Raw genomic sequence first — 14,414 nt, 5'->3', positions numbered from 1 at the left:
ACTTGACAGGCGGAGACATATTCCCGAACGTCCTTGGCCATGGAAGACCACCAGATGCGTCGGGACAAGAAACTGTGGGTCCGAGCCGACCCTGGATGGCAAGAAAAGTGAGAATTGTGCCCCCATTGGAGGACCTCGGACCGTAAGGGTTCGGGGACGAATAGTCGACCCTCGGGACAGGAGCTGGGACCCGCCTGATCGGGTAATGCCTCTCTGACTCGGGACTCGATATCCTAGGAAACCGCCGCCACCATACGGGAAGCCGGAAGGACCGTCGCGGGACCCTGAGGTATCTCATTGGAATTCTGGAATTGCCGGGAGAGTGCGTCGGGCTTCACATTACGAGATCCGGGTCTGTAGGACAGAGTAAAGTTAAAGCGGGTGAAAAACAGGGCCCAACGTGACTGGCGAGGGTTGAGCCGCTTGGCCGATCTAATATATTCTAAATTCTTGTGGTCAGTCCAAACTATGAACGGCACCGTTACCCCCTCCAACCAATGCTGCCATTCCTCCAGGGCTAGCTTGACGGCCAACAACTCACGATCCCCCACGTCGTAGTTGCATTCGGCCGGGGACAACCGTCGGGAAAAGAAGGCGCACGGGTGCATCTTCTGGTCCTTGTCAGACCGCTGGGACAAGACGGAACCCACTCCCACATCTGAGGCGTCCACCTCCACTACCAGTTGGCGTGCGGGTTCAGGTACCTGGAGTATGGGGGCCGTAGAGAAATGATTCTTTAAACAGTTAAAAGCTGCATTAGCCTCGGGGGACCACCGGAATGGCTCTTTAGGGCTGGTGAGGAACGTGAGGGGAGCTGCCACCGAACTGTAGTTCCTGATGAACCTCCGGTAGAAGTTGGCAAAACCAAGGAATTGTTGGAGTTTTTTGCGAGACTCAGGGACAGGCCAAGAGGTGACAGCTGATACCTTGGCAGGATCCATCTGAAGGGTCCCCTCCGCCACGATGTAGCCCAGGAATGAAACAGTCTTGGCATGAAACTCGCACTTCTCCGCTTTAACAAATAAAGAGTTCTCTAGGAGACGACGGAGAACAAGCTGGACATGTTTTCGGTGTTCCTCGAGGGACTTTGAGAAAATTAAAATATCGTCCAGATACACAAAAACAAAACGATTAAGCACATCTCGTAAAATGTCATTTATCAAAGATTGGAAAACGGATCGAGCATTGGTTAACCCGAACGGCATTACCAGGTACTCGTAGTGACCGGTGGGTGTGTTGAATGCTGTCTTCCACTCATCTCCCTCCCGGATACGGACTAAGTGGTAGGCGTTGCGCGGGTCAAGCTTAGTAAGGATCGTGGCCCCCTGTAGAAGTTCAAATGCAGAGGCAAGCAGAGGCAAGGGATAGCGATTTTTAACAGTGATTTCATTAAGGCCCCGATAATCTATACAGGGCCGGAGTGACCCGTCCTTCTTTCCCACAAAGAAGAACCCCGCCCCCGCTGGAGAAGAGGAGGGTCGAATAATACCAGCCGCCAAGGCATCGGAAATGTACTCCTCCATGGCCTTCCTCTCGGGAATGGATAGGGAGTAGAGGCGGCCCCGAGGAGGAACGGACCCTGGCAGAAGATCAATCGCGCAGTCATAAGGTCTATGAGGGGGCAGGGAAGAGGCCTTAGCTTTACTGAAGACCTCCCGTAGGTGGTGGTAACAGGCTGGGACCTTGGACATATTGGGAGGTGCCCTCGTGGAAGCAGGGTGATCCGGGTAAGGAGCGGCTCGCAGACAGGTTTGGTGACAGTCCATGCCCCATTCTAGTATCGACCCAGTGCGCCAGTCGAAATGGGGGTTGTGTTGCACCAACCAAGGATGACCCAGAACAAGGGGTTGGCTAGGGGAGTGAAGTAAATGGAATCGGATTTTCTCTCTGTGATTTCCAGACAACTGTAGTTCTATGGGTTCAGTTATTTGGGATACGGTGCCTAACAGGTGACCATCCAAAGTCCGAGCTGATACCGGATTAGGAAGGGTTTTGACAGGTATCCCCATCTTGTGTGCGAGTGACAGATCCAGGATATTTGCTTCGGCGCCAGAATCGATCAGGGCATGTAAGGGCTGAGATGAACCGGAAAGAATGAGATTTGCCCGGAGAACAGGTCTATCAGTCTTGGGGAACGAAACTAAAGCCGAGCTCAATCGGACGTCCCCTATGCCCGATGAGCGTTGGCTTTTAACGGGCAATTGACCACCCTATGTCCCTGGCCGCCGCAGTAAAAACATAGCTGTTCGGAACGCCTTCGCTGGCGCTCTTCGACGGAGAGAGAGGTGCGGTCCACCTCCATCATCTCATAAGGTGTGGTAGAAGTGGTTGGCGGGTTCGGTACCTTACTAACGTCTTGACTTTGCCTGGTGATGAAGTGGCTGGGACCTTCTCTCTCTCGGCGTCTTGCCTGGACCCTACGGTCGATCCGGGCGGTCAAGTCGATAGCGTCGTCAAGTGTTACCGGAGGAGCGTGGGATACTAATTCATCCTTGAGATAACCGGACAAACTGTGGAGGTAGGCGTCGACCAGCGCCTCTTCGTTCCAGTGACTCTGGGCTGCTAGTGTGCGAAAGTCGATGGCATAGTCGGCAATGGAACGTCTCCCCTGGCGGATGTTCATGATCGAACGGGCAGCGTCGACCGATGAGGAACCAGAATCAAATACTTTAATCATTTCCTGGCTTAGCAAACTAAAAGAGGTGCATGCTTCGTATTCAGCCGTTCCCCAAAGGCGGGCTCTTCCAGTCAAATGATTTATTACATAAGCCACCTTCGTCTTTTCGTTCACAAAGGTGCGCGGCTGTAGATCAAAAATTAGTCGGCAATTTATGAGGAAGGGGCGGATCTGGGCGGGCTCTCCACTGAATTTCTCTGGCGAACCTACTCGTGGCTCAACAATGCCGGTGCCGGCCTGATCGGAAAGGGGCGGAGCCGGATTTTGTGGTTGGGCTGCCAGGGAAGTGTCGCACTGTTGCTCGAACAATTGCTGGTGACGTTGTACTTGCCGAACCAGTGTGGACACGTCATGGGCCATCTGTTGTACCGCGCCTTCGGTGTGCAGTAGGCGCTGTAGCGCGGATTGCTGCTCGGCATTTCCGCATTCTTCGGAGATGGGAAAAAACGTCGCTGGATCCATTCTTTGGTTCGAGAACAAGCACTCGGATCCAATAGCGTCAGTTTTATAGTTTATTTGGACAAGGGTCGGTGGAGCAGGCTTGAGACGTCGGCTCTTGGTGGCAGAAAGCCTCTTTGGACGGAATGGCAGCTCCGTGGTGAAACGCGTGACGAGCAACGTAGCAGGTAAGTCGGTGGCCGGGGCAGGAGAGTAGATCGTAAACTTGTAACAGAAAAGGGTCAGGCAACGAGAAGCAGGCTTGGAATAGAGACAGTATAGACAAAGGGATCGTGGGTACCTTGAATGTTGGAGGCTCACTCATGGAAACGAGGAGTACACTCGAACGTCCATCTCTGGACGCTGACAGCTTAAGTAGAAAGCTTCCACCAATCAGGAAGCGCAATCCAGCACGCCAGCTGATTAACTCAGGTGGCTCCAGTTAGGTAATCACGACAATAAAACCATTCATTCAACTTAAATTATGTCTTGTGTATTATTATTTGTAGATCTATAATGGTTATAACTCCTCAGTGGGTAACAAGTCATCTTGAGGTAAGTTTAACACTTCGGGGTTTTTTTTTTCAATGAAAGTGTAAAAAGCTACTTCGCGGATTTCCACTTTTCACAGGTGGTTCTTATTCCCATTAACCGCGAAAATTGAGGGATCTCTGCATACCACTTAATTTTGTTCCCCTCCCGCAGTTACTTAAGATCATTTAGGCCCATTTTGACCTTCATTTTTCAGTTCTTTTGTAGATATGTCAGAAAAAGCTGCTGGTTTATAGACGTATTTCCTTTCAGTACAATGGGCGCGTGTGAGAGATAGGTGATCTTGCTGTGTGTGCATAGCTCTAATAGTTTCATGAGTACATATGAGATAAAATATGACTACTTCATACCTCTCTGTGGCGCCCAAAGGCTGTCACAAAGCGGAGCGGGAAACAGGAAAAAAGGACCCATTCGCGTCGACGTACTCACAATTTATTGGGGGAAGGATGAGGAGGGTGCGCACACTCGATCCGGGGATCGATGGTCACGGAGTGGATTAGAAATCCAAACAAAAGAAAAGTTGTCAAAAACAAACAAACGGATCAGGCTGAAAAACAAAACAGGATCAACTACGGGCAGATTCACAGAACTAGGCATTTAACAGGTTTTAACAGAAGTCTCACAGAAGTCTCACGGAGTTTAACCAGGTTTAACAAACGTTCCAGCAAGGCACAGTACAAAGGAGCGCGCTTAAGTACTCCACGAGCAATCAGTCCAATGCGTCTCAGCCGGTGTCAAGGGGCGGGGACAACCGTGCAAGACATGACAAAGGCAGGTGATTACAGCCTGATTTTGTTACATGCAAAAGCCAAAGCAACTTCAGATAAATGAAATGTTCAGTCCAATATATATATATATATATATATATATATATATATATATATATATATATATATATATATATATATATATATATATATATATATATAGTTTACACAAATCTATGCAGTTTTGGCAGAAGGTCGCCAAAAAAAACCATTAAATGGAAGCTTATTAAACTATATATGTTCATTTTTGCAATACTTTATAATGAAAATGCTCTGATCAAACTGTAAACTGGTGAAAACACCAGCAAAACACACAAAGCTATTTGTTTGGGTGGGAGGTAGAGGTGCACACAGCACAAGGCACTCCCTTCTCTCACAAGCTCAGCGCAGTCTGCGGTGAAGGTAAATATGACGATGTCCTTATCATTTGCAGTATTTTGTGACATTTTAACAAAATAACTTTGCTTGCACCCTGTTTTGAAACCATTATTACGGACAAAAATGACAGTCATGCCTAAAATGTCAAAAAAATTATGTCCGAGTTGGGCCCGACTTCTCTCTTTGTGACTTTTTTTTATTTTTCACTACCCACCATCATTGTTCTTCTTTTTCTCTCTGCCTCTTTTTCTTAAAGTGCTGTGCTAGATTCTCAAAGAGGTCCTGGTGCTGTCGTTTATGTCCCAGTTTTCAACCCGTCAAAATGACACATCGGCTTAAAATGTTCCCGAAAACTCTTAAAAAAATATTTCAATGATAGAAAATTGTCTGGTAATGTAACCTTTGCAAACACACAATATAAAAGATCAAAATTTTTGTATGGTCTTCTTTCGCGTAGATTTTTTTACAAAAGACAAGCTCTAATTTGCTTTTATAAATACCATCTCATCCTCCTGAGTCCTCACAAATAAAATGTAAAATTTCGAGTTTGCTTGGGACTCGGTTCTGCAAATTAAGTTATCGGTCATGTTTGGTCTTGATTGGTGTGGGATGGGCTTTAATACTTGCGGGCCTTTTCCAGGATGTGCTGGATTTTTTAGGCCTGGTCTTCCCTCTATCAGTACTTGAATGTTGCTATAACAAGTATAGGGTGCCTTCTTATGACCATTTAACAATCAGAGACTTATAATTAATGTAAAGATAAAAGGCAAATAAATCAATGTAATATTACTGAAAGAGATTATGTGGGGACAGGGGTGATTTTAGGTTCAGAGCTGAGAGTCTCTGGCTGGTTAAAAGTCTTTTGTTTCACTTGAAGTGGAAGGGGGTTTTGTGTATTGTTTTATAGTTACTTTGGGTAATTGACTCTCACCTGAACATAGTGCTTTTTTAAGCGGGGGCGGGGGCAATAGAGGTGCTAATAATCAAATAGACTGAACCATTTCAAGACAGTGGAGTATTTCTGACGCCGCTTTGTTCCCATTTTTGTTTTGTTCTACTTATTTTTATTTGTATCTAGTGTTTTTCATCATATTTAAGCCTATCCTGTCTCTATTAAGAACATTTGGGGGTGCAAAACGGGGCGACAGGTATGTGTTTTTTTATTTAGATCAATACTTTTTTTTGCAGAGGGAAGGGAAGTTTATGGCTAATGGCGTCGTTATATGGTATTGGTAATGACTGCTCAAGATATGGGTGTCGGTGTGAAAAAAAACATGGTATCGAACAGCCTTACTACTTACAACATCGTTTATTATTTAAACCAAAATACAGAGTACATATATATATAAACATCAACCCATTATTTGACCAACTTTAATGTATGCTTAAATATATAATTTTTCACAAAAATACAGTCTAAATTCAAATATGTATCCAAAATGTACTGAATTCATGATATTTGAATAAAAACCGAAATGACCATTCCACAGTTTGTACAGTACACAATATGAGGTCACAAAAGGATTGTCAGTAGTGTTTGACGACCTTATGAATGACACAGTCATTTAAAAAAAAGAAGAGACGTTGCTGTAGATTTCTTTATGATCCGTGACATTCTACTTCATGCTTGAATTCTATCTGACAGCCCCATAGCAGCACGAGTGCGTATTGCAGCAGTCCGTGTCTCCGACAACCCACTGGCGGCCTGTGCAAACAAATCGAAATACACGGAAAGGCTCATGCTGACTTCTCGCCCCAATAATCAAGTTTTACTGCTGACCCTCCTTGTGGTGCTTCACACGTGGCTCAGCGCCTCCTCCAGGCGCTCTATTCTTCCTGCGACGTCAGCTAGTGGCTGATAAGTCAAGGAAAGGTCTGCAAATATATCAGTCGGTGTAAAAATGTCTCATTGAGTTATCTAACCTCTTAATTTTCCTGTAAAATTTTCCTAAAATCCCTATCCAATCCCTACCAAAGTTAATTGAATGCTGTTCTTGAACCATTTGGAGATAATAGACGGTTTAGGTTTCTTTTTGGTATTTCTGAAAAGTATCAACACTGAAGTTTTATCCCAAACTTAAATAATCACTGCAATAACATTGAATAATATGAGTTGGAACACACACTAAAATAGCAGGATTTGATTCTTGCGATAATGACGTCATTTCGAGGTTAGTTTATCCCTTTGGATGCTTTTATGAAGGTGCAACGCTACTTGGCCGATTTGCACTTTTCTGATACCCACTAACCGCGAAAACCTAGAGATCTCTGTATAGCAATTCTGTTAGGGTCTGGCACACCTCCTTCCATCAGAGGGCACCTGATTAGTTAGTAATTGGGACAGGTGTGTCCAATTACCCCACACATGTTCCTTATTAGCCGCACCCTTAATAAGGACATTTTGGTCAGCATTCACATTTGTTTTCCACCATCACCTATTTCCCAGGCCATCGTATTTTCCTGAGGTTTGTTGTCTGTTTCAAACAGTTGTTGTTTTTGATCATTTCTTTGCTACTTTGTGGATTAGTTCGTGATTAAATGCCAGCTGTTTTTGAGCACCTTGCCTTTTCCTGCTTCCTGCGTTTGGGTCCATCCAAAACCACAATACAATTCAATACAGATTTTAATATATTTTAGGTAAAAAGTTCAATTTGATCCGATTTGTCCACCCATATTCAAACCCAAGTGTCTATTGTCGTTCGGAACAAAAGGATATGTTTAGTATTGAGCTGCTGCAGGGCGACTTGCGTCTGCTTCTGAAAAGCCATTCGAGCTTCACACTTGCAAGGATCCACCACTTCTGCATTCACCTCTTCACACAGAAAAAGCAATGTCAAAATTGAACAATCAACAGTTTTAGTATAACTATAGCTTACGTTTCAGGGAACACGTTCTCCCATCTGCGTTCAAGATGTAACCGGTGCGGCACTTGCAGTAATAGTTCGCTACATTGTTGACACAGATGTGTTCACAGTTGTTTCCAAGGGTGCAAGGGTCCAGACCTAGACCAGGAATAAAATGTACAAATAAGCAAGGATTAGTATGCCGGGAAATTGAGAGGTTCACTGTGTGATAGAGGATCAATTAGAAGGTGTTACAAGACCTAAATTGTTGAAAAGTTTGTCCGGATTAACAATCCACACTGCCCTGTAGTATTGTTGGACTTAAATAGCCTGAGTTTGAGTCAATCTCATCAACCTTCATTCGAAAGTAAGACTATACCCAGGTCTATTTACTCTTCATCAAACCATCAGTAAATGTTTAGTACTATCTATGATTGCCCAACTTCAAAACATTTGTATCACGATATAACATGCCAAAAGACTTGAAGTTTAAGGATGGTTTACCCTAGCTTTGATCATGTTCTACTGCTGACATCTGCAGTCCACGTTGGGGTTCAGGATTTTAAAATACATTTTTTTATGCTTGTGGAATGTACCAAACCACAGACCGCCCCCCCCCCACCTACTCCCCCCACCCCCACCCCCCGCCGGCTTGTAGGTGCCTACTCCTACACCGCTAAAACTGAAGTTAATTGTACTCGAGGGGGATCTTTGTCCTACCACAGAGCGTCTCGCGAAACTTGGACGTGAGCTTTTCAATGACGCCGTAGGTCTCCACGTAGAAGACGTGGTCTTCCAGAGGCAGGCTGGCCATCAGTTTCAAAGACGTCATGTCGGCACGGTCTACCCCGATAGCGTAAATCTCGATACCTTCAGCGCGGGCGGCGGCAGAGACCTCCTCCACCTGGTCCTGAGGCCTACCGTCCGTCACGATGATGGCCACTTTTGCGATGTTCTGAGACTGGGGCCGGGCCCCAGAGTCTAGAGTAAAAGCTTGCTCCATAGCCGTCTTAATGGCCAGGCCTGTCATTGTTCCCGTGGACAGTGGTTTGATGCGAGCGATGGCCCTCTTCATGTCGGGCTTGTTCAAGTGGTCCTTGAGGAGGAACTCGATCTTGACAGTGCTGGCGTAGTTGACTACAGCAACTCTGGTGGCGTCCGGGCCAACCGCCAATGTGTCGACCATCAGGACCAGGAAAGTCTTGGCCTTCTCGAAATCGGCAGGGCGAATGCTACGCGAGCTGTCAAAGATGAAGACCAGGTCCAATAGGCGGCTCGTGCACTGGGACTCTGGCGTCTCTGGTGATCAACATCCAAGCATTAAGGCTATTTTATAATGACATTGCAGTTTTTAGCAAGACAGAAATAGCAAAACAATTTTTGACACATCAAACCATGAGGAACACGATGGACTTTTCATGCTGAGAACCTTCATTCATTCATGTTTGTATTCATTGTATGAGTAAAATATACCAGAGAAAAAGTGTTACAGGTTAAGTTGGACATGGAATTCTTGGTTCTCCCAGTCAAATGTTTAGACACACCATCTAACTCAGCCAATGAAGATCTTGTATCTCGACATATTACCTTTCTTCAAAGAAAAAAACTAATACATGTCATTTTGGGTTTGGGTTTTAGAGATTAAATTCAGTTAATGCTCTTATATATTCTGCCAGACATACATTTCTGAGTATCTAAAAAAAAAAAAAGCAAGTCTCTCTGTAATTTCTGATAAAAGTTTAGATTTTTTTAAATAAATGCACAGCAAATGCTTCTTCTGGTTGCTAGACAGCAGTAAAATATATATTTAATGTTATTTCCCATGCAGTGCAAATTCATTTCAAACGTGTACAATTAAAGCAAAAATTATATTTTCAATCGGTATAGTGTAGTGAGGTGGTCCAGGTGTGAAACTGCTTTCACTTAACTGTTTAAATAAATCATGAAACACATTTATCATTCATGATTATTATACTGTATACAGGGTAGGTTACCCCTTAACACAAATACCAATCCAAGACGTGCCCAAAGTAAATTGAATGCTGTTCTTTAACTGTTCAGAGAATATGTATGGTTTTGGTCTCATTTGAAAGGTAACACACTGAAGTTTTTGTCACAAACAGAAATAATCACTGCAAGTGTTATTAACATTTGACTAATCTGAGCTGCAATACACAGAAATAGAAGGGTTTTTTTTCCACCTGTTTTTTATTGCAATCAAATGCCTGCAAAAGAGTGTAGCATGGTAGGTCTGGTCGCTTCCCAAAGTGGCCATTTGGAAATGACCAGTTTACAGCAGTAAAACCATTGCAACTTTGTATTTTACTTTGGCCAGTTTTTAGACATTGTGAAAGAGTTGTAATGTTTGACTTCTCTTTCCAGAAGTCAATCTATGATTGTGCACACTTGCACGGAATTATGGTGCATAAAAATGAATCATGAGTGCCGTTACAGATGTTTGTTTTGGAGTCTTATTCTAATACAGTATACAGTGTATATTTGCGTATCGTTATTTTTAGATTTCATTGGCTAAACAATGTGTCAATCATTATTTGGTTTGGTTTCTACTGGCTAAAGATATCCGAAGCTAAAATAAGGCGATGTCCGTTTTATCAATACAGGCCCTTATAGACTAATCCGGGCTGTGGACCATAAAAAAAAGCGTGCAGTTGGCCGAGAGTGGTGTCAATCAAAAGGTCAGAGGCTAACTGCCATATTGAAAATCATCTGACGAGTCTGTTTATTTTTAAAGGGAAACCATGATGCGAAATTAAGTGGTCACAAAAAGGATCGTCAAACAATGCAGGAATGATTTTACGCAGATTTATTTTTTTTGTCGATATTACTGTGATCATGACGGCGCAGTGGTTACGCGTGTGCGGCACAGTTCTGAGGTCATGATATCAAACCTCCTGTGTGGAGTTTGCATGTTCTCCCCGTGCTTGTGTGGGTTTCCTCCGGGCACTACGGTTTCCTCCCACATTTCAAAAACATGCGTTTCAGGATAATTGGCCGGTTCAAATTGTCCCTAGGTGTGGATGAGCGAGTGAGTTGTCTGTCTCTCTGTGCCCTGCGACTGGCTGGCAACCAGTTCGGGGTGCCCCCTGCCCACTGCCCGAAGATAGCTGGGATGGGCTCCAGCACCCCCGTGACCCTACTGAGGATAAGCGGTGCGGATAATGGACGGATGGATATTACTGTGTGTTTTGGAGTAAATACTTTACATGGTTGGATTTACTGTTGTGAATGTAACAAGACCATGTTAGCAGGCAATCCTCTTATTTAATGACTGCCAGGGGACGTAATTGGTGAGCTACGCCGCTTCTCAGTTTTCAGGTATCTTGTTTCAGACTGACCATTATGTATTTCTGATGAGTATATTTTAAAATCATATGTTGAATCCCAAAGATATGTGGCATGACATATTTCAGTGACCCGTGACATTGTACAGACACAATTTTGTTTATCAACAGTCTTGCCGGCAGGCCCTAGAAACATTAAGTAAGTAAGCGAACAATTTTGAGTTGACACTTTTGGAGTTGACATTCTTTTACAGATCCGCCCCGCCTGAGAGGAGAAAGTCTGGATCCGCCCCACAACCAAAAAGAGTTTTACATCCCTGATTTGGAGTGAGTAAGAAGTCTAAAATCGGTAAAAGAAATAAACTATATCAAACAAACCTGACTGGCAATAGTCTACCTGTCTTCACAGGACTGATGGTGGTGGAGCCGCTTTGGGTACTGACCCGGCACTGGAGTAGTGGTCTCCACCAAAGTGGTAGTCACTGCTGGCGTGGTAGTGGTGGTGGTGGTAGTCGCTGTTGTCTGCGGTAGCTTTGGAGCCTCAGTGGGCGCCGTGGTTTCTCGTGGTGTAGGTGGCATGGTGGGCAGGTACGTGGCAGGTTGCACTGCCGATTTTGTAGGGCACGGGACTTTTGGGTAATATTGACCTTCAGGTTTGTGGACGGGGTGGATGACTACGGGTGGGGGACCTTTGTAAATATGGGGCACCTGCAGTAGAACTTGCCCTTTGAATGTGTGCGGGTATGGCCACATAGGGACGGGGGACTTGTGGTAAGTCAGTGGAGGGGATATAGGAAAAGGTTGATACACTACCGGTGGGGGCATTCTTGGTGGCTGGTAGTGGTAGTGATACCCTCCTCTATACGTGTGGTCACTGTGAACTACAGGGCCACCAAAGAGGAGATCATTAGTAGGTGGAAAGGAAGATGACATGGTCTTCAACCAAAACCGCAGTTCCACGAAGCAGTACAGTTGAAATACATTTCGCAAAAGTAGGGTTTGATTTTTAGCAGGCTTGCTATTGAAATATTGTGATCAATACATAAAAGTAAAAATAAAAATGTAAGGATTTTTTTCATTTGAAGTTTAATACATAAATGCATAAAAGTGTGAACAATTACCAAAATAAATGGATGAATACATAAACAGATAAAGAGATAAATAGAAAAATGGATAAATAGATAAATAGCTAATTAGATAAATAAAAAGCAAATACAGCACCAATCGAAACTTCAAAAATAGAAAAGAAGTGGGAATAAATACAAAAATAACAATAAATAATATAGTGTTTTCTAACATAGACTGATGTTTTATATACATATATATATATATATATATATATATATATATATATATATATATATACACACATATATAAAGAAATGCCTGTATCAAATTGATTGAACTTGTACTGCATGGTGGAAATGAAGCTTTAGTACATTACAATGACATGAACAGTGAAGTGCAAAAATCTTACTCCACCACAAAACAAACTTTTTTTGCTCTTATTGCTTTTGCTTATGGTGGCCCAAGACTTGTGCTGAACAAAAGTGAAGAACAATTTAAAGTTGTATTTTTTTGTTTGTGTTTTAGCAGTTGAAATATTTCTTTGCAGAAGAGTAGGGCATAGAAAAAAATGAAAATAACAAAACATTTAAATACCTACTCCTCCAAAAAGATTTTTAAATAGTCCATCTTGAACACAAACAAAATTAGCAGAGGTGATGTCTGCTTTCTTCCAACCACAAAAGGTTAGTGAAATTAGAAATGTATGTTGTTGTTATTTTATTTATTTATATTTTTAAAATTATTTTTTCCAATAAGTCAAACATTTACATTGCTTGTCACAAAACATTGCTGCCCAATAAGCAGCGTTTTTCATTATTTTTTTGTTTTCATTTAAAACACTTTTCATTGGACAGCAATAAAATAGGAGGTTACATGTTGACTTGATTATTTTGTTTCTACTGTTCTTTCTGACTGATTAAAAATGAATGAATGTCAAGAGCTTGCCTTTAAATTTTTTTTTTCAACTCAGAATTGTAGAAGTGTCAAGAAAATATTATTACTCACTTTTAAGAAATTATCTCCGTAAACGGATTTTTCAAGGGCACATTTAATGTGGCAAAAAGGCAGGAGCTCTAGCACCACCTAATGTATTTTTGTGCTCACCATTTCACAATATTATTGTAAAAGTAATTGTTAATTTTTTTCTCTCAAAAAAATAAAATAAAATGACAGTCCTTCCTCTCTTCTGAAAGGGGACAGTAGCCACAACACCACTTAATGTTTACTTGTGCAAACCAATTAACTCGATTAGTGTAAAACTCATTATCATTCCTTAAAAAAAGACTGAAAAGTACAGTCATTCCTCTTTTCGGACAATGGGCAGGAGTTCTAGCACCAGCTAATGCCTAGTTGTGCACACTTTTACACCTTATGATTATATCTCCAGAAAGGACTGAAAACAGCCGTCTTTTCTCTCTTCTGACAGGGGGCGGGAGCTCCGGCACCACCCAATACCTTCTTGTGCACACCATTTGATCGTATTAGTTTAAAACTCATTATTCTTTCTCCCAAAAATCATGAAAATGGCAGTCTTTCCTCTCTTCTGACAAGGGCTTCAGCACCACTTACTGCCTACCTGTGCAAACCGCTTACCCCATTATTGTCAAACCTAATATTAATTCCTTCCCTAAAAAAGACTGAATACAGCAGTCCTTCCTCTCGTCTGATTAGGGGCAGGAGCTTTAGTACTACCTAATGTTGACTTGTGCAAACCATTTCACCCTATTATTCCTCTAAAAAGGACTAAAAAGGGCAGTTTTTCTCTTGGAGCTCCTGCACCACATAATGTCAACGTGTGCACATCATTTCACCTTATTATTGTAAAACTCATTTTTCTTTTACTAAAAACGGCAACTCTTCCTCTCTTCTGACAAGATGCTGCAGGACCACCTAATGCCACCTTGTCCACACCATTTGACCTCCTCATTGTTCTTAAAATTCTTAACTCTGCAGTATTTCCTCTCTTCTGACAGAGGGCAGACCATTTGATCTCATTATTTTAAAACGTATTATTCTTTCTGTAAAAAACTGAAAAGGGCAGTCCTTCCTTTCTTCTGACAAGATGCAGAAGCTCCAGCACCACCCGATGCCAACAGCATTTGATCCTATTATGGAAATCTAATTTTTCTTTCTCAGAAGACTGAAAACCGCAGTATACATTTATAGAGATATCTTACTTTCTGGGTTGAGTGTCTTTGCATGTTGTCGTCCGTTGATTATGTTGTGCCCGTTGTGCGGGTATGTGGCCGCAACTTCTCCCAGCAAGAAGGGGATGCCGCATATAAAACCCCAAAACAAGTACTTCATGGCCAACATCATCCTCATAGTTCTTCACAAGCGCCAATGAGGGTCTCTTCTCTTGTGGCCTTTCATATGAGGAGGGCCCATA

At 42.9% G+C, this 14,414-nt stretch overlaps 1 protein-coding gene and 1 long non-coding RNA gene across 2 annotated transcripts; both read right to left on the bottom strand.

Annotated features, from left to right (window-relative positions):
* Positions 1-6,102: 6,102 nt before the first annotated feature.
* On the bottom strand, positions 6,103-6,665 carry LOC148346763 (uncharacterized). The gene is made up of 2 exons (XR_015848264.1): positions 6,593-6,665; positions 6,103-6,517 (listed from the first exon to the last, which is right to left on the bottom strand). It is a non-coding gene; the product is annotated as an uncharacterized LOC148346763 (long non-coding RNA).
* Positions 6,666-7,101: 436 nt separating this feature from the next.
* Positions 7,102-14,404, bottom strand: LOC148346762 (transmembrane matrix receptor MUP-4-like). The gene is made up of 5 exons (XM_088324946.1): positions 14,203-14,404; positions 11,401-11,838; positions 8,376-8,954; positions 7,689-7,814; positions 7,102-7,624 (listed from the first exon to the last, which is right to left on the bottom strand). Exons 1-5 carry the CDS (start codon positions 14,348-14,350, stop codon positions 7,488-7,490), a joined length of 1,428 nt encoding a protein of 475 aa, XP_088181072.1. The 5' UTR covers positions 14,351-14,404; the 3' UTR covers positions 7,102-7,487.
* Between the last annotated feature and the right edge of the window lie 10 nt (positions 14,405-14,414).

This window comes from Urocampus carinirostris, chromosome 20 (genome assembly GCF_059441175.1).
Source record: "Urocampus carinirostris isolate Australia breed hairy pipefish chromosome 20, RoL_Ucar_1.0, whole genome shotgun sequence".
Lineage (NCBI taxonomy): Eukaryota > Metazoa > Chordata > Actinopteri > Syngnathiformes > Syngnathidae > Urocampus > Urocampus carinirostris.
This window is presented reverse-complemented; position numbering and strand designations above follow the sequence as displayed.

What these genes read in the sequence shown, in the direction of transcription:
- LOC148346762 (XM_088324946.1), bottom strand. Translation starts at nt 14,350, where the DNA reads ATGAGGATGATGTTGGCCATGAAGTACTTGTTTTGGGGTTTTATATGC. An exon ending in GACCACTACTCCAGTGCCGG is followed by an intron (nt 8,955 to 11,400) that starts GTCAGTACCCAA and finishes GTTGATCACCAG; the next exon opens with AGACGCCAGAGTCCCAGTGC. An exon ending in GTTTCGCGAGACGCTCTGTG is followed by an intron (nt 7,815 to 8,375) that starts GTAGGACAAAGA and finishes TTCCTGGTCTAG; the next exon opens with GTCTGGACCCTTGCACCCTT.